We start from the raw sequence: 27,145 nt of genomic DNA on the forward strand, positions 1-27,145 counted from the left end.
GCCTTGGGATATCTTCACCTGGAGTGACAGGAGGCTGCATTAAACTGAGTTTAAACTAGATTAACATGCTTATTACAACGTGTTCTGTCAATATGTTCAAACCGTTTCTGCTGAAGAACGACGAGACGCTTGATTTAATATCATAGAAATGCTTTTAATTCATTAATAAATACGTCCAAAAAAAACAGGTAAAGCGCAAAAAGAAAAAAATAAAGAGCCGACTCGACAGATCGATTAAAATATATAACAATTCGATTCTTCAGAATAAAAGTGACAGAATTTTGTACATTTTTTTTCGACGATTGTGTTCATATGCAAGCACGCTGTGAAACGAAAACCAGGTCACAGCTTAAAAATAATCAAGTGGTTCTGGACTCGCTGGTGAGGGCGACAGAGGTAACTAACCACCGATACCTTAAGCTTAATGCCCGTTTAAAAGTCTCGAATGATCGGCCGGGGTTTTAAAGAGATCGATTACGAGTCACTGTATGTTAAACGACTCGATGACAACATGAAAGTTATTACCACCAAATTATGATTAAATAATGCTACTTACTATTGAATCAGGCTTTACGAAATCAGTCTTTGATTGGCAAAAACAGAAGGAAAATATTGTTTTTCAATACATTTCGAGTCAAAATGACCTTATTGTTTGAGTACATTGCTTACATTTTGCTTTAACTTGAACTTTTTTCTATTAAAATTCCAATTTATAAATCAACCTTTGCTTCTTAATCTGTATTCTAGATCATAATAAACCTTAATTTAAATTTACGGTGTAACAAAAGTGGGTGTTAAATCTGGAATGCCGACATATTAGAATTTTCTTTCTCGAGAACAAGTTTAAAACAATGAAAATCGATCCACAGTTTTCACCTTTCTAACTCAGGAGTCATGAAGAAGAAGAAGAAGTCAGTTGCATTATGAGGAAATACTGTACTGTTATTTCCAGTTCCACAGGAGAATGTAAGTGTGTGTGTGTGTGTGTTTCCCGGGTCTACCCGCTCGCCCGTCAGACCAGCTTCAGACACTGAGTGTTGAAGCTGTCGCCCTCTCTGCAGGCCACGGCCTCCAGCAGCGCCTGCTTCTTCTGCATGCTGCGCGACGACTCCAGCTCGTACATGGTGGTCAGGTTGAAGAGCACGCTCTCGTGGAGGTAGAGGGACGGATCCTGCTGGACCAGGCCCTCCAGCTGACCCAGGGACTCCTTGAGCCTGCCGAGGTACAGCAGGCACACGGCTGCGTTGTTGTTGGCCTGGAAAGCAAAAGAAAATGTCAAAAGAAATTCCACGATTGGGCTAAAAAACAAAAAGGCACATATATTGTGGTCAATATTTGTATGTGATTTGATATGGTGTACACAGGTCGTTCAAAACCACTAGCCTTGGGAGGATAAATACATTGTTCTATTATTTATAACAATCTTTATCATGTTTTATTTAGAAAAAATAGCCCAGATCCTTTCAAAAATAACATTATCCTGCAACCCTTGACACTAAAAATCACTTGTTTGGTCAAGTTTACTGTAAAAATACGCAATAAACGCAATATGTGATCAGAAACCATCCCAGGGCTTTTGATGATTCAGCTTTATGGTGAGTTATTTTCCTGCCTTTTTTACTAATTATTGTCTTTTTTTTGTCAGCCATTGTATTTAATTTTTTGCTGCTTTATCTTGGTGCTGGTTTTGGCCCCCTTGTTATAAAGAAAATGTCCTTTTGATTCTATTAATTTTTTAATCGTCTGTTAACAAATGAATTATTTGAAAGAAAGACTCTATTTTGTCTCTGTTTTACAATTACAAAGTGTTTTCATTCATTTCAGCTGCAGTTGAAAGAAGCGTCCTCGAGTCTTACCACAGGGTTTTTCGGGTCCAGTTTCAAAACTTCTGCAAACGATGCGTGTGCTTCAGAATAGTTGTTCTGACTGAGGTAGACAAAAGCTCTGAGGAACACAAACACACGTGCAACTTAAGTACCTCAAAGCGTTTAAGTAAGAAAATATGTGGATCACAAGACCTTCATGTGAGCTATTTGGATTACAACTTGACTAAAAACAGCTACAAACTTGTACTGGTTCTGGTACTAAATCAGGAATCTCCAGTACTAAGGTTTATAAACAAAAAAGCCGCAAATAATTTACTGTAAAGTATTCCGTGGATAAGCGTGTAACGGATGAAGCTCATTATAGTGAAGTACAGTTAAATTACATTTAAAACAACTGGTGATAGATCATCCGAGATTAAAGAAGGTAAAAGAAAAATACACACGATTTAAAATGATTTCTTGAGTCAAGACAAATATAAAATGCATTGTTTTTCCATTTCTTATTTTGCTACTATTGTTTCTTCAACCAGATAAGTCAACATTAATAGAAGTAGTTCATCCTAAACTAATTCAATAATTAACTCAACACTATGTCCTGTTTCCCAAAGTCTTCCTTCAACTTCAATTTCACTTGAATGAAGAAGAAAAACACAAGTTTCTTCATCAAAGTGTATCTTATTCAGACCTACCTGTTCATGAGAACACATAAGGTGTGACTGAGTTGACCTCCTTCTGTCTCGCAGGCTTCCTCCACTTCCTGGAAATACTTCTCTGCTGTTTTGACGTCTCCGATCTGCCGAAAATTCAGTCAAATTACCATGCCATGGAATTTGTGTCATATAAACCCACTGCCTATAACTCGGCATAGTAGGCTTGGTAGTATTACTCGGTTGGGGTCCATTGAATCACTATGCGACGCTCGGTAGTATTACTCCAGGAGGCTCCTTAGTATTACTTTGTAAGGCACCGTAGTATTAACCCATAAGGCTGCGTAGTATTACTTCGTAAAGCTGCGTAGGATTACTCCGTAAGCCTGCGTAGTATTACTGCGCAAGCCTTCGTAGTATTACACTGCCAGGCTCTGTAGTATTTCTTCACAAGGCTCTGTAGTATTACTTTGTGAGGCTCCACAGTATTACTCCAGGAGGCTCCCTCGTATTACTCCATGAGGCTCCCTAGTATTACTCCATTAGGCTCCCTAGTATTACTTTGGGAGGCTCCGTAGTATTACTCGAGGAGGCTCCGTAGTATTACTCAAGGAGGCTCCGTAGTTTTACTCCAGAAGGCACCTTAGTATTACTCCATGAGGCTCCCTAGTATTACTCAAGAAGGCTCCATAGTATTACTCCATGAGGCTCCCTAGTATTACTCCAGGAGGCTCCCTCGTATTACTCCATGAGGCTCCCTAGTATTACTTCATGAGGCTCCCTAGTATTGCTCCAGAAGGCACCTTAGTATTACTCCCGGAGGCTCCCTAGTATTACTCCAGAAGGCACCTTAGTATTACTCCATGAGGCTCCCTAGTATTACTCCAGGAGGCTCCCTCGTATTACTCCATGAGGCTCCCTAGTATTACTTCATGAGGCTCCCTAGTATTGCTCCATGAGGCTCCCTAGTATTACTCCCGGAGGCTCCCTAGTATTACTCCCGGAGGCTCCCTAGTATTACTTGAGGAGGCTCTGTAGTATTACACCAGGAGGCTTAACATTATTACTACGTTAAGCTCCATAGTAACACTCCATGAGGCCCCAAGAATACTACGACGCCTCACATAGTAATACTACAAAGCTGAAACATGTTTTATTTGTGTTGTGATCTATTGTGCATCATGTAATAGACCTGTGCATTTATATTGCACAGTCTAGTCTGAAATACACGGTAAATCACAAATTATTAAAAAAAACTTTTGAGATACCTGCAGGAAGATGCGTCCGATCCCACTCAGCAGCTGCACCTTCTCCTGGCTCTCATACTGGATGATGGAGTGGTACATCTCCACCGCTAAGATGTAGTCCTGAGGGAAGAGAACAACACCGAAAGATGGTAGAAAAGTGGAGGTGATTACAGAGGTGCAGGATTTTTTGAAAAACATGGCAGCGGGCAGAGGAGGTGTGGAGAGGAAGGGCATTAATCAAACATATGGAGTATTAGCCAGGCGGCGTGACCCTCTGCCCACCTCCGCCTCGCACCGCTACACATTGCTCACAGTGACTGGACTGCTGAGCAGGGCCGGGCAGAGAGGTCAGGCCGTCTGAGCGAGCACATGCTGGACCACGCATACTAAGCTAGGTCGAGGTAGAGCAAGAGACTATACCTGTGACTGCTTTATGCAGGTTACACAGACATCTAGTGAGAGCTTTCGCTTCTAGATGAGGAGGATTTATCTCAGGAAAGTCACTAAAAACACAATTTAGTTCACACAGATTCAATTAAAATCAGTTGGTTATAACTTGTTTGACCTTGAGTATGAGCGACGTTTGTCAATCTGATTTTATTTCCAAATAAAACAAGATATAGAAAAGGGTTTAAAGGCTATAATGTCCTATCAAATTCAACATATGGTGTGAGTTAATACTTACAGTTCACTTTGTTTTCTTCTTAATACTTTTATAATAACCCATTTTATATGGCCAGCAATAGGTTTTGAAATAAAATAAAAAGTGGCTCAATTTTTTGTGTGTTTTCTTGGTTTTAGCCGCCATTGATTTCAGTCTTGAAGGGCAAGGCATTCTGGGATACAACTTACTACCAAGGACAATAGGTGATTTTTAAGTTAAAGGGAATAAGGATATTATAATGGAACGGACCCTTAAATTAAAGTCTGATAAATGATGGTTTTATAGAAAAGCAGAGATTTAAAGTGACAAAAATGAATCTGGAAACTTTATTAACAAGATCGAATTCGATTAAAAAGTCTGTAAAGATGTTGATATTCTGATTCATGAGCCAAAAAATCGACTTAAATCAGGTCAAGAGAAAGGAAAGTTATTGACGAGGCAACAAAGGGTACATTTTGTTCAGCCCTTGACCCAGTATGTGGTTCTTGATTGAGTTTAACACCCAAAATATATCATGTTTAAAACATATGAATGAATGATGTCTATAAGCAATAAGTAAAATATATATTTAACTTTTAAAATAGTCACATTTGAGGAGCCAAATATTTCTCATGTTATTTCCTCTAAAAAGATTTGAACGAGGCTCATCTGCAAATAAAAAAGGTTATTTTTTTAATAATAATCCCTGTTTCCATTTCACGCTTCAACCACTAGATGGGGCTGTGGCTCTTCACCAAGTCTGACTCCTCAACCTCATGTTCCTCCACTCACACCAACCAACACACAAAAAAAAAAAAATCCAATTAGTGATCAGTCTGAAGGGATTTCACCGTGAATCCACCACAGAGATCAGTACGTGACACACACCAACACACACTCTCACACACACACACACACACACACACGTACCTTGACCAGCAGCAGACAGTTGGCCATGGAGTACATAACCCTGCTGAGACGCGACCGCCACAGTTTGAGAGACTCTGAAACAAATAAAAAAAACGACAACCATCGTCAGGTCTTTTTACATGAACGATATAGACATGTTTTTTTCCTCGCTCCCTCCGTCACGTGAGGGTTGGTGGAGGAGACACTGCGGCACTTCTTCTCGCCAGTGAACCCGGGCGGAGGAGCTCGCATGCAGACCTCTTATTATTCAGTGCAGCTCACCTGTGTGTGTGTGTAGGTGTGTAGGTGTGTGTGTGTGTGTCGGGGAGAGCTAATCACTCAGCAGGGGTCTGATAAGTGAAGGCAAGGCCTTGTGTTATTGACTTGACGGTCTGTGTGGGCAGCAAGAGGAGAAACATAGGGCAGAGCTATTACACTGCGTTTAGAAGTAACGTATAATCATATTACTTGGACACGCATGACTATTATTATTATTATTTTTATTTTTTTAACAGCTCACGGTACTCATGAAATGACAGGAACTACACGTACAAACAAGAAGGAGTATAGCTGTAATAGAAGAGCGATTGTTTGTTGCAAAAAAAACCTTAAAAGTGGTGAATTACAAATGAAGGCGCCCTCACTCTCGCAAAGGCACATGTGAGTGGATTGGATTGATCTGTATTGATCTGCTTCTCGTGAAGGGCCGGCCGGACCAATTGTTATTCAGCTTGAGTATCAAAGTAGTGAGGTGCTAAATGCATCTAGAGCTACGGATTTATTTTGATTTTTTTGCGTGTTTTGTGTGTCTGACGGGGGGGGGGGCGGCGACCTCCTGCTCATGTGTGAACTGTGGTTTTATTTTGAAATGTTTAAATCAAATAGACTTTAGAAGTCAAGGTTTGATCTAATCTAAACCCCCTTACAGTTCTTTTCCCCCCGTAATTTAATAAGATTATTTTAATATGTCCATTTGTTTTACAATCTGGTGCCTTATTAAAAAAAAAAAAATTAACTTAATTCAATTTATTTCCTATTTATTACCACATGTAATTTGTATTCAAATTTAAAGTCGGTTTCTGCTTATTAACACAAATTAAACTGTTGTACTTTATCTACTTCTGCACTTCAAATTTTGCTGTGAACCAACAGAAAGCACTTATTTGTACTGCACCTTATTAGATTGTACTGTGATTTTGCTTTATTTGTATGTAGGTGTATTATGTAAACTGTTTGCATCTTTGCTTAGGACTACAGATGGAAATTGATATTGTGCTTAATTTTGGTGCAGCAATCTTTTTAATGTAACTGCACTTTGTCCTTTTAAATAAATAAACTAAACTAAACTAAATAAACGCATAAAATATCAGAAACTGCAGCACACCTTTAATGTCTATTATTTAATATGTACAGTTATATTAGTTAAATATAACACATTATATTAATTACGAAGCTCTTATTTTCAATACATGTCTCAATACTTACTCACTATAATTTCTTCCAAATAAAATAAAAAGTTAAAAAGTATTTTATTCTTCCAATATTAACCAGGTTAATATTTTCCTAAAGCAATGCATTCAATTAAAATGTCACTCATTTTCAACTCGCCCTCATATCGACTAAGGGTTGGGATTATTTTTATAGTAATCTTTTATTTATCTTAATATTACGGTTGTGATCGCCGCTCACTTTTCTTCGTCCTCCTCCAAAAAAAAGACACAATAAAAACATCCAAATACCTCCAAACTGCTTTGTGATGGCTTCAATAAAACAGAGGTATTACAGATGACTATAATCCCAACCTTTGGTCCACAGGAGGATGAGTATATTGAAAATGAGTGTAATGTTCACCCCCAAATTTATCTTATCATCAGATACCATTTATTTTTTAGCATTTGAAATACTGTTAATAGCATTGACACCAAAGGGAGATCTGGTAGAACAACTCACACAATTTTATGTCATTCAGATCATTTACAAAATACAAAACTAAATCATTTATTCCATATTAATAGCTGAAATTTGAATTCAAGTTAGAAGGCAAGTTTCAATTTTCAGAGTTTCCTTTAATGATCTTTGAATCCTGCAATAAAAATGATCTCAAATGCGAAAAAAAAGACCTGCAATCCTGGAACAGGATCATAAGATCTTCTAAAACTGGTCTGAAATGTAACCGCAGTGTCGAGGACCTACCTTGCCTATTGTCCGGCGACAGTGTGATCATGCTGCCGTCTTCTGCCAAACCCTTCTCCAGGTTTTCTAGAATCTGTTAAAAAAGAGGTAAAAGACATCATTTAAATTATTAAGTTCCACGCCTGTATTGAGATGTGATTATTCCTTTTACAAGCATATTCAATAACTCATTAACTCAACCATATTCGGTCGTTTGCACAGGTGGGTTTAAGGATTTGTCTGGATAATGATGCAAATGAAACAGACGGCGATCATCTCCCCGTTCACATCCAAAAAGGCTGCGTGTCGTGTGTGCTTACAGTGTGGCAGACAGTTTTCAGGTTGTGCAGGCGGTCCAGAGCCTCCTGGGGCTTGGCCAGGTACTGAGGAAGCTCTGCATGCAGCAGCCGCATGGAGAATGGTACCAAGGAGCCTGGAAGGGGGGAGAAAAAAAAAAAAAAAAAAAAAGGTTGAGTGAGGGGAGAAGAAGGAGGAGGAGGGGGAGAAGGTGGCGTGAGGACATAGGAGGAGGAATGGAGTCAAAAAAAAAAAAAAGAGGAGGAGAGAGAAGTAAAGACAGAGAGTGCGAGATGAGAATATAAACCCATCCACCCACACACAGGCTGCACACAGCCCTGGAGGCAGGAACCTACAGATGGCATTGAGCTACGTATGGCTGCTTATTAAACCATCTCATCTCTCCCTGTGTGTGCAGCACAGCTCCATCACTCTTCCCTCTGTCTCACACTGCCTCGCTACATCATTCACACTTGTCGCACACACACACACACACACACACACACAAATAGGCACGTGGATCTCTGAGGAAAATCCTCTATTCAGGTGAGTCCCCGGGCTTTGATCAGAGTCCCTTTGATATTGCCATCAAATCAGTCGCTCGCCTCAGTCGTCCGTCTTCGCGGGGGTTTGTCAGCAAACTTTCAATCTCCCGAAAAAACCCCTCCGAGCAGTACAGTAACACGTTGTTCTTTCTGGTCTACATTCTTGTTCGGCTTCATTAAACTTATTACACCAACAAAGAAATAACTGAAAAATGAAGTTCCGTTTTGACAGGTTGTTGCCGTAATTGATAGTTTGAGGGACTTTATTCTTTAATTAGTGATTTATTTTCCTGGTTCCCAGACGTTCAAACAAGCCTAATCGAATTATCGAAGATTATCTTTTTATTATAGTGTGTCCGAGATCAACTAAGCAAACTTGAATGAAACAAAAGTATTCCATTTTTCTTAGATAAAACTATTCTGTTGCATGAAAATAATCATTTCACTGGCATTACTCAACTTTATGCATTTTATTTTGATTTGTTTAATGGTAATGTCTCCTTTTTTTATTTATTTTATATCAAATTATCTGTAAATGCCTCAACAACAAATGACATCGTTCCGTTTACAACACTGGTAATAAAAGTTCTCCGATTATATCAAATTAGACCATTTATTTGAAATATTTACACACATTTTAAAACTCCAAATCCCTACCAACCACATGACACGCACAACCCGATCTGCAGATGGAAATAGATAAACAAAAAATCTATTTCTTTTATTCAATTTCCCTCCCAAAAAAGGACCATTTTCTGAAAGAATCAGAAACTATTGCCACATAATTTCATGTTTTGTCATTAAATAATAATAAAAAAAACAATATGAATGAGATAAAAATAGATTAATTAAATACAATAAGTTAAACTAAAATAATTTGAAGATTAAGAAGAGAATTTAATCTCATTATTTGTTACACGTGTCTTTATCCATCCATTTTACATATCAAATAATAGTGAATAATAACTGGAAAAGGTCAATACTTATTAAAAATATTCATCAATCGTTCTAAAGTATGTCGAGACTGAACCACTGATGTTTGTAGTGTGAATTGTCATTGATTTTTTAATTTAACAAGGTGCTTCAACCCAGAAAAAAATCACTACTTCCAAGGGTACAACAGGTGGATAGAAGGCCCCCCGACATCTCCTCCTGAAGGTTCCCAAAAAAAAAAAGGTGCGATGAGTAACAGCGAGTCAATACACGAAGCAAAGAGCGATGATTCACGTGTGATGCCAGATGTTAAAAAACGCGTGCCAAATTGTCTTCAAGCATCCAGCGGGCAACAAAGCATTCAATATAAAGCAGGGGAAAAAAAAAAAAAAAGAACAAGAAATAAATAAAATAAATCGTCCGCCTCTTTAGAGGGACGTGTGGTGAAGCTCTGCGTATGTGTGTGCCGGGTGTGTGGCTACTGCCTCGGCTGTGGAAGCCCGAGGGGGGCGAAGCAGATACAAAGTAATGGGAATACATTAGAGAGTTGTTCATGCATTGTAAAGAAAGAGGGAAAACAAAACCAGAGCCGCCTTAGACAAGGAGAGTTTTTTTTGGGGGGGGGAGCTTTTCACAGATCTGATATCAAGCTCCTGGTAAAAAAATAAAAAACTTTACTTTGAATATTTAATACGGCGCGAGAGCCGCCGCCGTCGTGTACGCAAGAACAGAAACACGGGTGGAAAAGAGAAAGTCTTTTTAAAAGGCACACATTGGAAAACTCACAGTGAAGGGAGTAAAGGATTCGCTATTCAGCAAAAAAAAACAACCGGCGAATAGTACTCGAGACTTATTGTAGCGACATAGGGCAGCACGATATATCGGAAAAATATTGATATCTCGTGCGATATGCAAATCGAAAACATGTGCGATAATTTATAATTTTATTATTGAATAAATCAAGCATTTCTAAAATGCCCACTTTAACCAATCAGTGTCACGTTCTGTAAAGTTGTCGATTTGTACTTCTATGTCTCGTTGTCATTTACGTCGCCGTCCGACTATGAGCTGTGCGGCGCAGCTTGCTATGGTGACGTGTCTTGTCGGCGCGTTGACTCAGTATATTCACGAAAGTAAGACTAACTTATGAGCTACTCCAACACTAGTGATCCAGTCACTCATCTCTTTCAACCCCTTTCGTTAAAGCAACATATTGTCAGTACTTTTTATCTCGTCTGTTGTTTTCTTTTAAGATCGCGGAACTTCCAAACAAGTGTAAACCTGTCCGTCTTCGCCGTATGCTAACGAGCTAAGTTGTTAGCATCAGTTAATTTATAAACTCTTATGTGTGAGTGTACAAGGAGGTGGGATTTATTATTGATTTGGTGATATCTTGACGCGCCGGCGGCTCCTCTCTGATGTCGCTCAGTTTCGCGGGAAACCGATGCAAGTCCCTCCGAAACCGAGCGTTATAAGTGATAGTTTTCTCCGATCATGTCGACGCCGAAGCGCGGAAATAAACGAAAGGTAAATATCGCATCGTTTTCCTTTTCTAAACCCCCGGACATCCCTTATAGTACGTGCGACTACATTTTTAGGTGAAAGAAAAAATATCGCATTAATATCAACATCGCAATTCAAGACGCCGATACCGAATATCGCACTTATTTCCAATATCGTGCAGCCCTATAGCGACCCTTCAATGAGCTGATCGATCAGTTTGCGTAACTGTTTCAATTTAAGATACAATTCAAACCTCTTGAATATTTTTTTTCTCAACAATCCAATCCATTTGAAAGTGGGTTCCAAAGAGGAGAGCCTTTTATTTATATCATAAGACTCGCCCTTCCTCGTGAAATCTATAGTCCTTCAAAAAAGCCCACGTTTACGTTCACCATCCCTCTTTGGTTTCTTTCAAACACTTAATTAGAAATCCACTCTTCTGCTTTTCAGTCGCTTTATTTACTCACTTGAAAGTTTTAAGGGGGGGCCGAGAATCAAATGGCTTGTTAAATAAAATAAAAAAAAAGTGTGTTTTGTTTTGTGTGTGTGCACCTACCTCTCCTCCCAGGATAAATAGCGGGATAATATTCATAAAAGAGATCCGGTTGGTCCAGATTTCCAAATGGCTCAAACTCAAGCTCGGCGTTCTGGAAGAGGCTCAACTTGGTGAGGAGTGCGAGACGAACGAACCAGAGCTGGAGGGAAACAACACACAGACCATTTCATCAGATAAAAACAGCAACTTAACATGTTGTGAAGTCCTTCTTTTTTTTTTTTTAACAAGACCCTCTTTTGCACGGGTGTTCGTTTACATTTGTTTTAATTAAAATAACAAGTTGCTCGGGAACGAGATGAAACTCTTCACACCCTTGTCTGCCTGCACCCTGTGGGTGGACTGGTGGGTGGTAAACATCGCCTCCCAACAGTCAATTATATTGTTCTGACTTATATTGCTTTGGGATCAGGTGATGCTTTTATTGACCTCATGTCTACAGTTCATACCAGGGCGTTAAATACTAAATCCCACTTAACACATTAGGATGAAGTACAACTTTAAACTCTTTAAAGCAGTGCTGAGACATTTAGTGTATTGAAAAAAATTGGAAAAAAAATACTTTTATACACTGAATCTTTACATGTGTTTTTTTTGTATTTTATTTAAATCTTGCCAATTGACACTGCATTGAAAAAACATATTGCCCACATGCTGGCACAATTTAAAGCAATACTTATTTCTACTTATTTCTAAAAGTTGTCACTTTAAATCCATCTCATGTACAGTTCCCCTCCCTTTCTTATATTATTTTTTTATTTTTTTTATTTTTTTTTTTATTGTTATTTTATCTTGACTTTTTTGCTATGTATATTTATTTTTATTTTTTTGTTACGCCGATATTTGTGGAGGGACGGCAAAGAAAGAATTTCATTGCATAGGGAAACGTGTTTCTCGATGTATATGACAATAAACACTTTGAATCTTGAATCTTTGAATCTATGTATCACTATTAAACAGTATAAAATACGATTATTGTATCCTTCTAAAACAGGAGTCTCAAACTGAATCATACAAAGGTCCTAAATCTTTAACTAAATCTTGTGTGGTCTCAGGGTCAAGGTGACCCAGAGGCCTGAAAAACAAATGTGTTTGTGGTGTCCCTTGTGTTATTTCTGGGTGAAGGCAAACGACCTCCACCACTGCATATGTATTTATGGAAGCCATAAGTCATTCACCTTGACCCAGAGAAATCACAAGGGATACCACAAACACATTTGTTTTGAAAGAATTATAGATCTTTGGCAAACTGTCTAGATTTATATTTTAAGGCTCTAAAAAAAAAAGCTATCTATGTTCATTTTCATTATTTTATTCAACACTCCATCAGTTATTTCCGTCAAAATCACTTTTACTTATTGAAAGTTAAACACCTTGACCCAGAGATAACACAAGGGATACCACAAACACACTTGTTTTCAGTCCTCCGGGTCACCTTGACTCAGAGACAACACAAGGGATACCACAAACACACTTGTTTTCAGTCCTCCGGGTCACCTTGACCCAGAGACAACACAAGGGATACCACAAACACACTTGTTTTCAGTCCTCCTGGTCACCCTAACCCAGAGACAACACAAGGGATACCACAAACACACTTGTTTTCAGTCCCCCTGGTCACCTTGACCCAGAGACAACACAAGGGATACCACAAACACACTTGTTTTCAGTCCTCCGGGTCACCTTGACTCAGAGACAACACAAGGGATACCACAAACACACTTGTTTTCAGTCCTCCTGGTCACCTTAACCCAGAGACAACACAAGGGATACCACAAACACACTTGTTTTCAGGCCTCCTGGTCACCTTGACCCAGAGACAACACAAGGGATACCACAAACACACTTGTTTTCAGTCCTCCGGGTCACCTTGACCCAGAGACAACACAAGGGATACCACAAACACACTTGTTTTCAGTCCTCCGGGTCACCTTGACTCAGAGACAACACAAGGGATACCACAAACACACTTGTTTTCAGTCCTCCTGGTCACCTTGACCCAGAGACAACACAAGGGATACCACAAACACACTTGTTTTCAGTCCTCCGGGTCACCTTGACCCAGAGACAACACAAGGGATACCACAAACACACTTGTTTTCAGTCCTCCTGGTCACCTTGACCCAGAGACAACACAAGGGATACCACAAACACACTTGTTTTCAGGCCTCCTGGTCACCTTGACCCAGAGACAACACAAGGGATACCACAAACACACTTGTTTTCAGGCCTCCTGGTCACCTTGACCCAGAGACAACACAAGGGATACCACAAACACACTTGTTTTCAGTCCTCCGGGTCACCTTGACCCAGAGACAACACAAGGGATACCACAAACACACTTGTTTTCAGTCCTCCGGGTCACCTTGACCCAGAGACAACACAAGGGATACCACAAACACACTTGTTTTCAGTCCTCCTGGTCACCTTGACCCAGAGACAACACAAGGGATACCACAAACACATTTGTTTTTGGGACTCAGGGTCACTTTGAGGGTTAAACACTGACATCTTTATAGGTCACAATATGAAAAATCAAAATCTACTTTTGATTTTAAAGCCACCAATTTACTTTGTAAGAAGATCATGAAGCGAGAAAGAAATAAGTGTAATGTTATATCAACAAATTGAGTATTTACCAAATTAGTAGTGTTAAAAATGTTGATTTAAGATTAATCTAAATTCATTAAGGTTGTCTGACAACATACATTTTATGTTGAAGTATAAAAACTTTTATTGCCACAGAAATGTGTTGTGATGGCATTACAGAATACAAAAATTAACTAATCTGAATTAAAAAAAAATGGATTTATAGCATAAAATAAGAACCATAAATTTAGATATAAATACAAAATGAATTCAAATAAAAATCCATTACATTTTGTATCATTCTAAAGAAGAGTCTTTCTCAACCAAAGTCGACTAAACAAAAAAAAAAAAAAAAAGGGCCGCACACAGAGAGAGTCTTTGCGAGCATCATACCTGTAGTGAGTCGGTGGTGTGGGAGGTTGCCTGTCCAGCCTTTCCGTATCCCTGACCGTGAGCTGTCAGGAGACGGCCCGTCAGGTCCACAGCAGCTCGCCAATTCTTGCTGCTCTGCAGGTGAGAGGAGAAGCACAACGCTTGATCTTATCCAGTCGCCCAAAGAAATACAATTGAACTGAAAAGTGTACAATAAGTATCTTTATTTCTTAAGCTGGAGAAAAAATAAGTGTGAATTCTTCAACAAAGTGCATGTTTAAAACCTTATCCGACTAAATGAATTATTATATGCATTTGAATTACCCTTAAATATGTTGGTTTCATAGACATATAAACTTAATTATGGATCTCAGGTGTGGAGATTCATCCTTTGGTCTTGCACTTTTCATTTTTTTTAAAACTTTCCCCGTATATATGCTTTTTTTTTTTCGCCAATTTTCACTACTTTCCCTCCTGACATTCCTAAATCCCACTCTCCCTCTTGTTGTTGCCGGTTCCTGCACCTCCACTTTTCTTATATCCTCCCTTCAGGGTAACTGTCTTCCCAGCCACTTTGTCTCCCCCACCATCATCGCTTCCACCTCAAGGGTTTTCTCTCTCTCTCTCTCTCTCTCCCCCTCATCCCTCCCTCTTCTCTCACCCTGTGCCAGTTGCCGCGCTGTCTCTGAATCTTCATTAGGGCGGGAAATGAAGCTGAAAACGAGAAGGCAGCGAGAATGGCCGAAAGCAGCTGCAGTCACTCATATGCACGCGGACGTACACACAAAAGCTACAGTAAGTTACAGTACACACTGCTGCCTCGCCACGGGGCGAAGGAGAAGTCAATGCGAGTGCACGGTTCTTGAGGAAACGAAAAGAAAAACGCGCCCCCTTGGACGAAAAGTTACTCCGTGTCCACGGAAAATCAACAGATAAAGTAAAAGTTTTTATCGGACTTAATGGGTTACAACGCTGTGAAACTTGGACGTGCACGAGTCAAAGTTTAGTTGCAGTTGGTCAAACAAAGAAAAGTGTTGGAAGGATAACGAAGAACTGGTGGGTAGCAGGAGTGGATGAAGACGCCATGAGCTCGGAGGCATAGACGGAATCAGAAACAAACACTAGACGATAAATCACGGATGCATTTTCTTCACAACTTTACATACATTTCCATAGATAAAGGCCACACAGGAAACGTTTTCCATTGTCCATTGTCAGACAAATAACTTTTCTTTAAAAGCCGTCTTCCCCTCACCACAAACAAGGTGATACTGCCGTTAAATTTCTAAATTACTTTTTGTTTTGTTCTTTGTTTGAACCCTTATAAACAATCACAGTAAATCATTTTGCCTTATAAAACTTAAATATCCATCCCTACATGAAACAGAAAGAAAGAAAATGGGCTAGATCGTATAGAGGTATATAACCATACTTACAAAACTGTATCTATATGCAATAGCACTGTATGTATATTTTAAAAAAATATTTGAAATAACGTTTTATTTTAATTCAAAGTTATTTTTTATGGTTTATATTTCAATAGTGTGTTTATAAAAGAAAATCATTCGATTTTTTATTTTACAATTAAACGGTCAAATATTCACAGTGTTTATTCATTTGTGTGCGGCAATTAACCCTCCAGCCACTAGTTGGCAACATTTCCACCGTGCCAAAGTAACAACAAAACCGGTGAAATGAGTGAAAAAGAAAGGATACACCAGAGTCCAGCAGCTTTTAAAGCTGATGTTTGGACTCATATTAGCTTTAAAACAAAGTTCAAAGATAGAAAATTAAACACATGCAATTTCCAGTATCTGTCAGTTTGTTTGAGGCTGTTAATGCACTTTATCGTGCATTGTTAATACAAGTTTATATTTGTTTTGTTTATATTTTGAGAAGCACTTTCCTACAAGAATTTTCCCATTTGATTAGAGGAAGTATTTCTTAATTTATTTCTTGTAAAAGCCACAAAAAGTGGTTCAATATATCGTTGTTCCTACTGTATCGCAATATATCGCAATACATCGTATCGTCACACATGTATCATGATCCGTATCGTATTAGATTCTTGCCAATACACAGCCCTAATATTGTACAGTATTTACAATATTAATACACGCTTAACTGTGTTTTTTGACATATAATAGTTCACGTCAAATACTAAATATATTCCTTGCAACTTCTTTGAAAACTTAATTGCCTTTTCTATAGTGATAAATAATATTTAACGTGCACCCATGTACAAAAAAACAAATATGAAAATTGACTGCGGTCACGAGTTTAAATGGGTCGAGCTTTCTTAATATTTTAAAAGATCCAGAGTTCAGCTTTGAAGAGAACGCCTACTTCCTACTCAAAAGATCGTCGGCCTGCAGGCAAATCACACCGAGTCGTGCTTTCACTGCCCACTGTGGTGAACACGTGACTCCGAAGCAACTTTAATTACTGTCCACGCACTTTCAAATCATAAAGGCCGCTCGGAGAGTCGACCATTATAAGGTGTCAGCCGAGGCACGACTAGATCTTTACCTGGGAAGACATCCTGCTAATATGCATTCACAAGTGGAGCCACGTTGGCAGAAGTTGGACTCGGAGAACAGTACCTCCGAGACATTTGGTGACAAACTGGCATTATGTATGATTGGGAAATGTTGCAGTAGCTTCAGGCTTGTTAGAGAACTCTACGTAACACTCCCACAGGAACGCCAACAGAGCCTCGGAGTGGTAAGTGAGGCTCCTCCGGGTAATATAACCCACTGATTGACTACCTTGCTACCGGATAATGTCGTCAGTTCTGTCATGAACGGTAAAATATCACTTGTTATTCTGCTCTTCTCCTCAGAAAAAAACGTTGAGGACGGTGGTAAGAATAGGTTCTTATGGATTCTTAACACTGCTTGACAGGACTTTGTCCCACTATTTATGGATCGATCTCTCATTATACTCCAGTGTATGTGAATAAACTAGTGTCAACGTTTCAGAATAAGTCTTGTACATCATTTTGGTCCAATGATTTCATGGTATAACGCAAAAAGCAGGATTGTACTAGAGAAATATTTTTGAAAGTTTTAAGCAAGGTTTTCAGCTAACAAAACAGTACGATATATTTCGATACTTTATACAAGAACTATAACTAGTTTAAGGTACATTGAATTTACACTGACATCTTGTGATTGAACTGAAAGCCTAAACATACACCAACCAGCTTTATAAGCAGCAGTAGCCGGCAGTATCCCCTCGTCCTCAGTTATCCTAATGACTGCTGGTATTTAACAGTCAGGGGTTTAATTGCAAGACAAAACTGAACAAACTTTTAGACACAATTTTAAAAAATATAAACCATAAAATGACTGATATAATGCTGTTAAATATCGATATATTATCGTGAAAAAAAGGGAAATGAATGGTTCAAGCTTTCCAAAAAAAAAAAAAAAAGTATTTATTTTTTAAATATAAACCATAAATAATGACAGAATTTTTTTTTTTTTTTTAAGAAAAATAAATACTGATAGAGTGCTGTTCGATACAGTATTCTAAAAAAAAAAGTACAATAAAAAAATATCAAATAAACCAAGACAAATTAATGGTTCAAGCTTTCAAAAAAAATAAATATATTGTGTTTAATTCACGTTATTATTTTAGTTTTAATATCATTATTATTATTATTATTGAAAATGTCAACATTATTGTTTCCGGTATTATTTTTAATCTGTCTACAATATGTCTTAATATAAGTAAGTAAGTAAGTAATTTATATTTATATAGCGCTTTTCTAGACCACAGTCACAAAGAGCTTAAACAATCAAAGAAAAAAAAAAGAAAAAATACTCAAAAAATATATACTAAAAAGATCAAGATAATACAGAGAAAAAAACAGGTGTCCCAGTTTAATCTGCTAAAAAATAATAATAATAATCCCCTATATGGGAAGAATAACATTGTATAACTAAATCAAATTAACAAAAATGTGTATGCATATTTTTAGGTGTAAATATTTTTTTGGGGAAAAAAAAAAAAAGAAACAAAACAACAGGTTCTCTCTGCACCCCCGAAGCTCGGGGTCCGTTACACAACCTGTCCGTGATCAACATGACAGCAATGTTAGGTAAAGGTTACAGCAGTGATAGAAGAGTGTGAAGCAGCAGCGTGTTTGATGCAGCGATTACACAAACGTGTCAGCTTCACCCCGTCAAGGTGGGTCTTCTAACCCACTGGACCGTTGGCCATTGGCCCAGATGACCACATATCGAGGCGAGACCCTCGCATAGGTTGGAGGGATGAAAGGAAGAAAAAAAAAAAGGAGGATGGGAGGGTGGGAGACAAGGAGAAGAGAGGTGACTGCTAATCAGAGAGACAGATGAGGGCCAGCCTAGGGTGGTGCTGAGCCAAAGACTTGCTCACTGCTGACCACACCACAATGGGGACACCGGGAAGCAGAGGTCACCGAGAAGACAAGGAAAGGCGATGAGGATAAAAGGGAGACGCGACGAAACAAACTGACCAACCCTGCTTCAAGGCCAGCGTTTTGATTTTTTTTTTTTAAATCATTCTTGATCTATGTGTATCATGATTCATGGCCTCGACACGTTCAGTACGTTTTTTTTTGTTAAAGAAAGAAGCATTCATAATTGGTTATCTTCTTTTATTTTTCATTTGAAGTTATGACCTCTAAGGTTGTATCGTCGTGAAGTCTGAAGAGGTATATAGGTTGGTGAATTATCTAAATGTCAGCGAAAAAAGTCAAAGATTAGCAACACAAATGGCTCCTTTTATCAATCCTTTTTCTTTAGAGAAGAAAAAAGGATGGCGATGATTCTTATACTCTACAGCAAGACGCAGTGTTCTAGCTATCAAACAGGTGATGAGGTGGTTCTTAAGATCTGAAAAACCTTTACGATCGAGCCTGGTGGATCAGGAATCATCAATGTTCTATGGCAACACGATTTCTCCGGGAGTATATTAATGGCCTTTATCTGAACTTTGCACTTGTATAAGAAAAGCTTAGAACTCCTATTATACGATTCAAAGGCTGTTATGTGTTCTTAGACGCACTCAAGTTATCACCATGACTACGATTACATATTTGCAAAGTGAAACATGGATAAAAATCTAAATAAAATGAATTGCCTTTAAAATATCCCTTGCAAAGTAGAAAAATCACTCCTTTAAAAACGAATTAAATGGTAAAAAGTACATTGTGATCACCTCTGTTATGAAAGAAAATATATTTATTGTTGTAAGTCTGTCAGTTTTTAAATGACTTAAACATAAAAGTAACTATTTTAATTAAATTAAATCGGAGACTAGGAACAGATATTTTAACATTCTGTGATTTTTCTGAATCTGGAGCCACAATCGTCACTCTCTGTGGTGCAGAAGTACTCGAGTACAGTGTGTACAAGTGAGACTTGGAATGGTACGACCACATGCTGGTCCATTACCATCAATAAAACTTGCTATAATGGGAATTGAATAAATAAAGGGCAATGATATAGGGGTTAAAAAAAACTGCTTTTCTAATTCATACTGCAATTGTGACAAACTAAGAACATTCAATTCACAACAATGGAAATCGAACTTGGGGAAACTGTCTGTAGCTTTGAATGTGTGTTTGAGTGTATTTGTGTGACAGACTGGCGTCCTGTTCAGGGTGTCCCCCGCCTATCACCTGAAGAAACTGGGATAGGCTCCAGCCCTCCCGCAACTCCCCTATAAAAGGGAATAACTGGCAGAAAATGGATGGAAAATATATCCTTTTGGGATTACAAAGCTAAAGAAATATTGAATTACTGAAATTCAAATATATGCTCAAACTTGGTGGACAACTGTTTGCAACAAACTTTGAATAATTGTTTCACCACAGAGCGCGCGGTTGGATCTGTTCACTCAGCCAGTATCGCTCCAAGTCCTGGTTCTCCCTTTTGGTCTTCATCATTTCTTGACATCTCTGTTGTTGGCCCCATGCTACTTTTAGCTTACAGTCTCTCTCTTTTTTCTGTTGCCTTTTGCTCCGAGGGGCCACCCACACCATCTGGCAGTCAGAAATCTAGAGTTCCCGCACACGCACACAGGGCATATATAGTCCGGTCTGGACGGCCCTCAAACCATGCACAACAGAGTTATGCATAATACATGTTCGCAGCAGGAGAGGAAGAACTTGTGAGGTGAGTGGATCCCCACCTCTCCAATTCACCTTCATCGCACTGTCTGCCGCGGCTACTGCTGTGCATATACTTTAAATAACAAGTGTCTCTCAAGTTCATCTGGGGGTCAAAAATTACCGGGGCACTGAGACGGACAGCCGCAGAAAATTCAATGCAATTCTATTTTTTGATTGAACCACCAGAGGGAAGTTATTAAGACGGAGACGGCGGGAAAGTATTTTCGGCCAACAGAGGTTATCGTAACTGACTAGTCAGTCGAGTTGAAGGCGTCTGGTTTTCTATATTACATGGCAATCATATACAGGATTATATTTATATCCAGGGAATAAATATATAGTGTTCATCAGAACAGATGAAGGCCAGGAACTCTGGAGGTTGTTGCAGCAGAACACCAGGGTGACCTCGGAGCAACTGCACACACCTACTCAATATCTTACTTTGAGTGACATCTACATCATCGGAAAAGTTTAATTGCAACAATTTCCACAACTTCCTTTACTTTCACCATCTTCTAGAACAGTGGTGGGAAACAGCATTTCCTCAGGGGCCACATTTTATAAAAGGTGCTTTGAGGGGCAAAAACTACAATTTAATTTTTTATTTAATCTGTTATAAAAGCACATTTGCTATACATTTGTTTAAATCTTTTTGAGGGTCAATAAATACACACAGAAAAGACAATAGCAGAAGACAAAAGTCCTAAAACCAAAAATCTAAAGTCATATTTAAAGGCTAGTAATGAATAATAGAAATCAATACGACATAAAATTGTTAGTTTCCCCTCATGAGTGTAAATGATCTTTCGGCTCATGAGGGCCACATTAATACAGTCAAACGGCTGCAAGTGGCTCAGGGCCATGTAAGTAAGTAACTAAGTAATATTTATGTATATGGCGCTTTTCCAGACCAGGGTCACAAAGCGCTTAAACAATCAAAACAATACTCAAAAAAGTATATACTTTAAAGATCAAGATAATACTGAGAACAACACAGGAGTTCCAGAAAATCAAGGAAAAGCCTGAACAAATAGAAACGTCTTAAGATGTTTCTTAAAGGAGTCAGTAGACTCCATCATGTCTGTTCTAGAAGCTAAAAACCAAGAGTAGCTGTCTCCTTAAGAATATTACTAACATCACAATAAATTTAATTATTTTCCCAATTTACTAAAACAGGTTTATTCTGCTGCACAGTCATTCCGGAAATGATTTGACCCGACAACAAGCGTTTTACGATAGTCGCGTGTACTTACTATGAGTTGTTTGAGGCCAGAAAAAGACTGATCCACAGAACTGGCCGTGAGAACTTGACGCTTTGAAGCTGCTTGCTCTCCAAGGAATCGGAGCAGTAAGTCTTTTACAGCATCGCCCTGCAGTTAAGAATGAAAAAACACGATGAGATGAAAAAAATATACAAATCAGTAATCCTTTAACGTAATTTTAAACAGGGAAAGTTTGAAAAGGTACCACCAAATAGGAGTATAAACAAACTTGTAATATTATTGCTCTGAAAAGTGTTAATCTTATTGTTAGATTATCAATTTAATTATAATTTATTAGGGGTTTTTATGGGTAAGACTCTGGCAATGCGTATCATAATAGATGTGCAACGATACCATATATTACAATATACTGTGATACTGTAGGAAAAAGTATATATTCGTAGTATTGTCAAGTACTTCACTCTGGTGTTGCAGAATTTACAGACCACATGACTCTTGATGAAGTCGTAACTGCTTTCATTTGTTTTGAAACCAAAATATGTCCAGCTTTAAAAAGCTGCTTGAGTCCAATGTATCCTCTCATCCTCAGTCATAGCCTGTTTCTCACAGGATTATATTGGGTTTTTTTAGCTGTGGGGGACAACATGAGGTTTAACTGCAACAAAAAATTAACAAATGCAGTGAATATTTGCATAGTAACGGTAAATTAAACTTTTTTTTTTTAAAAATCGAATGATTTTATTTTACGTCCACTTTATTGAAATGTAAACCATTAAGGAATTATCATTTAAAATGGAATTTGAAAGAAATATATAATTGATACAGTGCAATGAATATCCTGATATATCTCTGCATTGATATTTTCTTACACCCCTGTTATTTACTAAATATAAACAAATATGGTCGTACCTGCAGGTTATCAAACTTGAGGCCCGGCAATGCAAGTCTTCCGCTCTCCACGTAGACTGGACTGTACTGTTGGGTTGCCACTGATATCAACACCTTCCTGGTTTCATCAGAGGGCAGCCAGGCATCATGTCGCTTGTCCACTTCGCTCATGCTGAGCGCTGTTGAGAATGCATCATCGCTGCCCGAAAACACAGCTTGGAGCTGGTTAAAAAGCTGTGGTTGAGATGCTGCCACCGGGGTTGTTGGCTTCGCTTTCGACAAGGCCTCTTGCTTGGACTGAGCGGAAACATCAGCCACCGTGGGACTAAAAGAAGGCGTTCTACAGTCCAGAGTTCCACCGGGAGTAGACAGTGGAGAAGTGGTGGTTGGAGAAATATCAGCATTAGGGTTGGATACAGAGATAAAGGACGAGGGGGCGGTAAAAGAGTCAAAGAAGTCAGAGGCCGGATTGACTTGTCCGTTGTCGGAAAAGAACTTGCTGAGACTTGGGCTTGGCTGGCATACAAGTGGAGTGGTCATTTTGTTAGGGGTCACTGCCTCGTCGCTTAAAGCCGTGGGTCCAATGTTAAAACTAGGGGATTTGATGAGAGTGGGTTGGAAACCATCAGGAACCAGGGACTTGGGTTGACCTCCCTGACTAAATATATTGCACACCGGCACAGGTTCACCTTTGAGGTCAATATCCTTTACTGGCGCCGGTTTTCTACTTTCTGGACTAGTCGCCGTGTCACCATGAGATAATGCTTCCTGCTCCTGAACCTCACATTTCATTTCAGTTTTTTGCTCTGGATTTGGATCTAATATCTGATCACCTACTGAATCTGTGATCTCTTTAATATTCACTGGAACCTCTGGGTCACACTTTGTCTCAACAACATCCTTCTCCTCGTCCAAAAATGAGTCGGCAGATGCCAGGTCGTCTTCTTCACTGTTGTTAGGCGAGTCGGAGATCAAGACGCTCTCCATCATCTGGTCGTTGAGCTTCTCCAGCAAGCTCTCCGAGGGTGTCGTGACGCTGTCTTCCGGCGGCGTCGCGAACTCTCCACCCAAGTCGATGCTGTCCTCCTGTGGGAGGATGTTGATCGTCGGAGGATTGATTGCTGGTTCAGAAGGACCGCGTGGACATTCGATTGAGACATCTTCCACCGTGATGTCAAGTGAGACTGGCCTTTGAGCTGGAGCCTCGTCGCTGTCCATCTTACTGCAATGATAAGTGAAAATCATTTAAAAACTACATTACAGCGACTTGACGGAGCATTCATAAACTTAGGACAAAACAATAAAAAAGAAAGCTTAAAAAATAATTGCAGGTTGCGTATAATGACACATTTAGAATCTTACTTAAAGTTCAACTAATGTAAGTAAGTAAGTAAGTAAGTAAGTAAGTCATTTTTATTTGTATAGCGCTTTTCCAGACCAGGGTCACAAAGCGCTTAAACAATCAAAACAATATTCAATAAAGTTTATATTTTAAAGATCAAGATAAAACTGATGACATAACAGGAGTTCCAGAAAATCAAGGAAAAGCCTGAACAAATAGAAACGTCTTAAGATGTTTCTTAAAGGAGTCAGTAGATCCATCAATGTGCGGATCTAAGTGTCTATTAAATAGCTCTTGGGCGTCTATTGAACTCTATTTTCATTGAAATATTTACATTTAAAAAATGTGCTTAAGCCCCGCCTACTCAAAACAATTTGTTTTTCTGGACATTAACTCTTGTTTACCATAACCACTCTGCTGTGATTGGTCAAGCATCGCGGTTAATCGCCACACGTCATCAATGCTAGAAGTTTCCACCTCCGAGGGACTGGTTTTATAAACAGAGCAGGGGTGATTACAGCTGGCTCCAGTAGGAGTGAAGCCATCATAACGTCATAATGGACTCCGCTCTCGTAACCTCTCGTTCGCCTAGATTTCAGAAGGTGGAGAACTTTATAAAGTAATAACTTCAAAGCTTCATGATGTTGAGGGACTTACTGCATCTTGGGGAGGACGATTTCAACATTTAAAACATAAGTCAGGAAATGTTTGTCATGTGTCGCCTTGATAACTAAGAAAATCGTACAATATATAGCTTGGTCCTTGTCAACTGTAGGTCCACCAGGTATTAATCTCTGTTCTGACACTGAGACAGTTTTATCTTTATATATATTCACATTCTTCATAGTAATTATTTTTGATATTATTAATGTAGATCCCTATTTTTGTGTGTTGTGTTTGTAATATACATTATATAGATATACACATATACCACATTTTGACAGCGATATAGCTGGTAGGACGTGTATTAGCTAACCTTTACTACAAATACAACTTCGATATAATATGTTTAATCGTGGAGTAAACATTGTTTACATGTTAGCGATGTGCTATTGTTAGCTTAGCATCTAAGACAGGTCGACGTGACCATGTCAGCTGATAACAGAGGTTGTCGAATAACAAATACTTGTTAATATAATTTGAACAACAATCGGGTACTTTAGTAAACGTAAATATAAAAAGCTTACCATCCAGAAAGTGTGATATTATATTTGCTTACCTCTGCAGACTCTGACAGATGCAACCCTTGTACGCGTGCGCAAAGGAAGTGATAGTACGGCGTGCGAGAGCGGACATACTTTGTGAGAACGTCCTTTTTTCCTATTCACGGTGTGTTGTACGTATGTTTTGTAACGTAAAGCAATTCTTTTTAGAACAAGTTACGCACAGGCTTACGTCAAAATTATTTTGAAACGCGGAAGTATAGTGCTGTGTTTGAGAAGCTACACAGCAGCTGCTAAATAACATTTTTGTTATTTTCTCGCGTTTAGACGGTTTGTTTTTCAAATAAAAAAGGCGTGCAAATTCTGGCAAAGTCTATCATGGAAGACGACGCTCCTGTTATATATGGTCTGGAGTTCCAGGTACGTAGATTTCCAATACAATTCATTTATTTGTTTATTTCTCTCTCGTGTTTTAATATCATGTCAGTGGTTTACATGTCATTTATTGTCGAAATGTGTGTTTTCAGGCAAGAGCACTGACTGCTCAAGCAGCTGAAACTGACGCCATTCGCTTTTTCGTGGGGACTCAGTCTCTGAAATTTGACAACCAGGTAAGAAAACATCCAATTGTCTATTTTTTACATTTTAAAATTGTATTAAAATCGATCATGTTGTCCTTGTATTGTTAAATGTGCACATAGGTATTTTTTTTAAATGACCAGGGGAATAAAAATCCAGGTATCTAACATAATAACCATAGTTGTGCATGTATAATGCACCAAACTATCTAAAACACTGTCTATTCAGAATTAAACATCTTGCATTTACATTAAGCAGTAAATCATTTATATACTTACTGTATTTTGTTTAAAAAAAGTGCAGCTCTAGTAAAATGTTACTATGCTGCAGTGGTCAGTACCTGTTCAATGTGACAGAAATGTGTCAAAACAAAATAATATGTGGTAGTTGAATATATACTATTGATGTGTCCAATGATTAATCATATATCTGTGGATATATTATTTTTGCTTTCGATGGAGGCTCCACTTATGGCTGGAAATCCTGAAACATTGTTGAAGTTGTTTGTATTTCAAGTACAAGTTCAACCAACTTCAGTCACATAAGCCATAGAAGACAAACACATACAGCATCTACAGCATCACCACAGGTTGGCATGAGCAATCGGTGGATTTAACTTAACCCTATATGGCCATTTTCTTAATCTCTTCTTGCTTTCTATATTTGCATCATTAATTGTCATAAAGAAATCAAGTATTTGGGTTCTTATGGATCATTAGAAAGTCTGAATTGCCAATAAATTCATGAATCTAAAAAATGTATTGGCATTAAAATATCTTAAGGCAAATCTTAGATATGTGAAAACATGATGCTTGACATTTTGTTATTTTATGTATGGGAAAATATTTTTAAATTATATGAGAATTGGGTTTCCAATCAACTGTATTTTCACCGAGGAAAGCAGTACTAGGAAATAAGTACAATGCACATTGTATTTTGTACAGGAAATATGTGTAAATCGGCACAAGGAAACTTTTTCAGTAGGTTAACAAGTCATTATTTTTAGTTTTTTGTTAAAATGAACTTTTGGCGAAAGATGTCCCTAAACCTGTTATTGATGTGGTGTTTTTGACTTGGTCTTTTAAATTAAATAGTATTTAAGAAGTCTTAAAAGGTTAACTCGCTTTAAACTGTAGGAACCCTATTTAAGCCCTTATTTGGAGGGTACCATTACCATCCCTTCCTCCCTCATTTTATGTGTTTTATGTTGGGGTTTTTTGGGGCTACGCCTTGTGATAGATAACCATGTTTTGATTCTACAATGCATAGAGAGATGATATTAATTGTGCGTTTTGTTCCTTTTGTTTTAAAAAGTAGGTAAAGTAAATAACGTATGAAAGCAACCTATATATATATATATACATATATATATATATATATATATGTATATATATATATGTTGCTTTTTTTCTTTTTTTATACGTGTATATATATATATATATATATATATATATTATATACAGTATAAGTCAGAGTACAGATTAGAATCCAGTAGGATCTGGAATCCTACGAGTACAGATCGGAATTCCAATATTATGAGCCAGGTTCAGTAAT

The 27,145-nt window shown here is 38.3% G+C and overlaps 2 protein-coding genes across 2 annotated transcripts in view; one reads left to right on the forward strand and one right to left on the reverse strand.

The window, feature by feature from the left end:
- Window positions 1-133: 133 nt before the first annotated feature.
- Window positions 134-25,100, reverse strand: trappc12 (trafficking protein particle complex subunit 12). The gene is made up of 12 exons (XM_087779646.1): window positions 25,069-25,100; window positions 22,529-23,729; window positions 21,650-21,766; window positions 14,258-14,371; window positions 11,279-11,417; window positions 7,765-7,877; window positions 7,466-7,538; window positions 5,294-5,367; window positions 3,742-3,840; window positions 2,516-2,619; window positions 1,857-1,944; window positions 134-1,255 (listed from the first exon to the last, which is right to left on the reverse strand). The coding sequence occupies exons 2-12, from the start codon at window positions 23,723-23,725 to the stop codon at window positions 1,013-1,015; spliced, it is 2,361 nt and encodes a 786-aa protein (XP_087635772.1). The 5' UTR covers window positions 23,726-23,729; window positions 25,069-25,100; the 3' UTR covers window positions 134-1,012.
- A 182-nt stretch (window positions 25,101-25,282) lies between these two features.
- The window catches only part of eipr1 (EARP complex and GARP complex interacting protein 1), a 56,756-nt gene continuing 54,893 nt past the window's right edge, over window positions 25,283-27,145 (forward strand). Inside the window, exons 1-2 of the mRNA XM_087779845.1 lie at window positions 25,283-25,432; window positions 25,540-25,623. Coding sequence (XP_087635971.1) covers window positions 25,391-25,432; window positions 25,540-25,623 — 126 coding nt within the window. The 5' untranslated portion in view covers window positions 25,283-25,390. The remainder of the gene's footprint in view (window positions 25,433-25,539; window positions 25,624-27,145) is intronic.

Source organism: Callionymus lyra, chromosome 18 (assembly GCF_982586985.1).
Source record: "Callionymus lyra chromosome 18, fCalLyr1.hap1.1, whole genome shotgun sequence".
Lineage (NCBI taxonomy): Eukaryota > Metazoa > Chordata > Actinopteri > Syngnathiformes > Callionymidae > Callionymus > Callionymus lyra.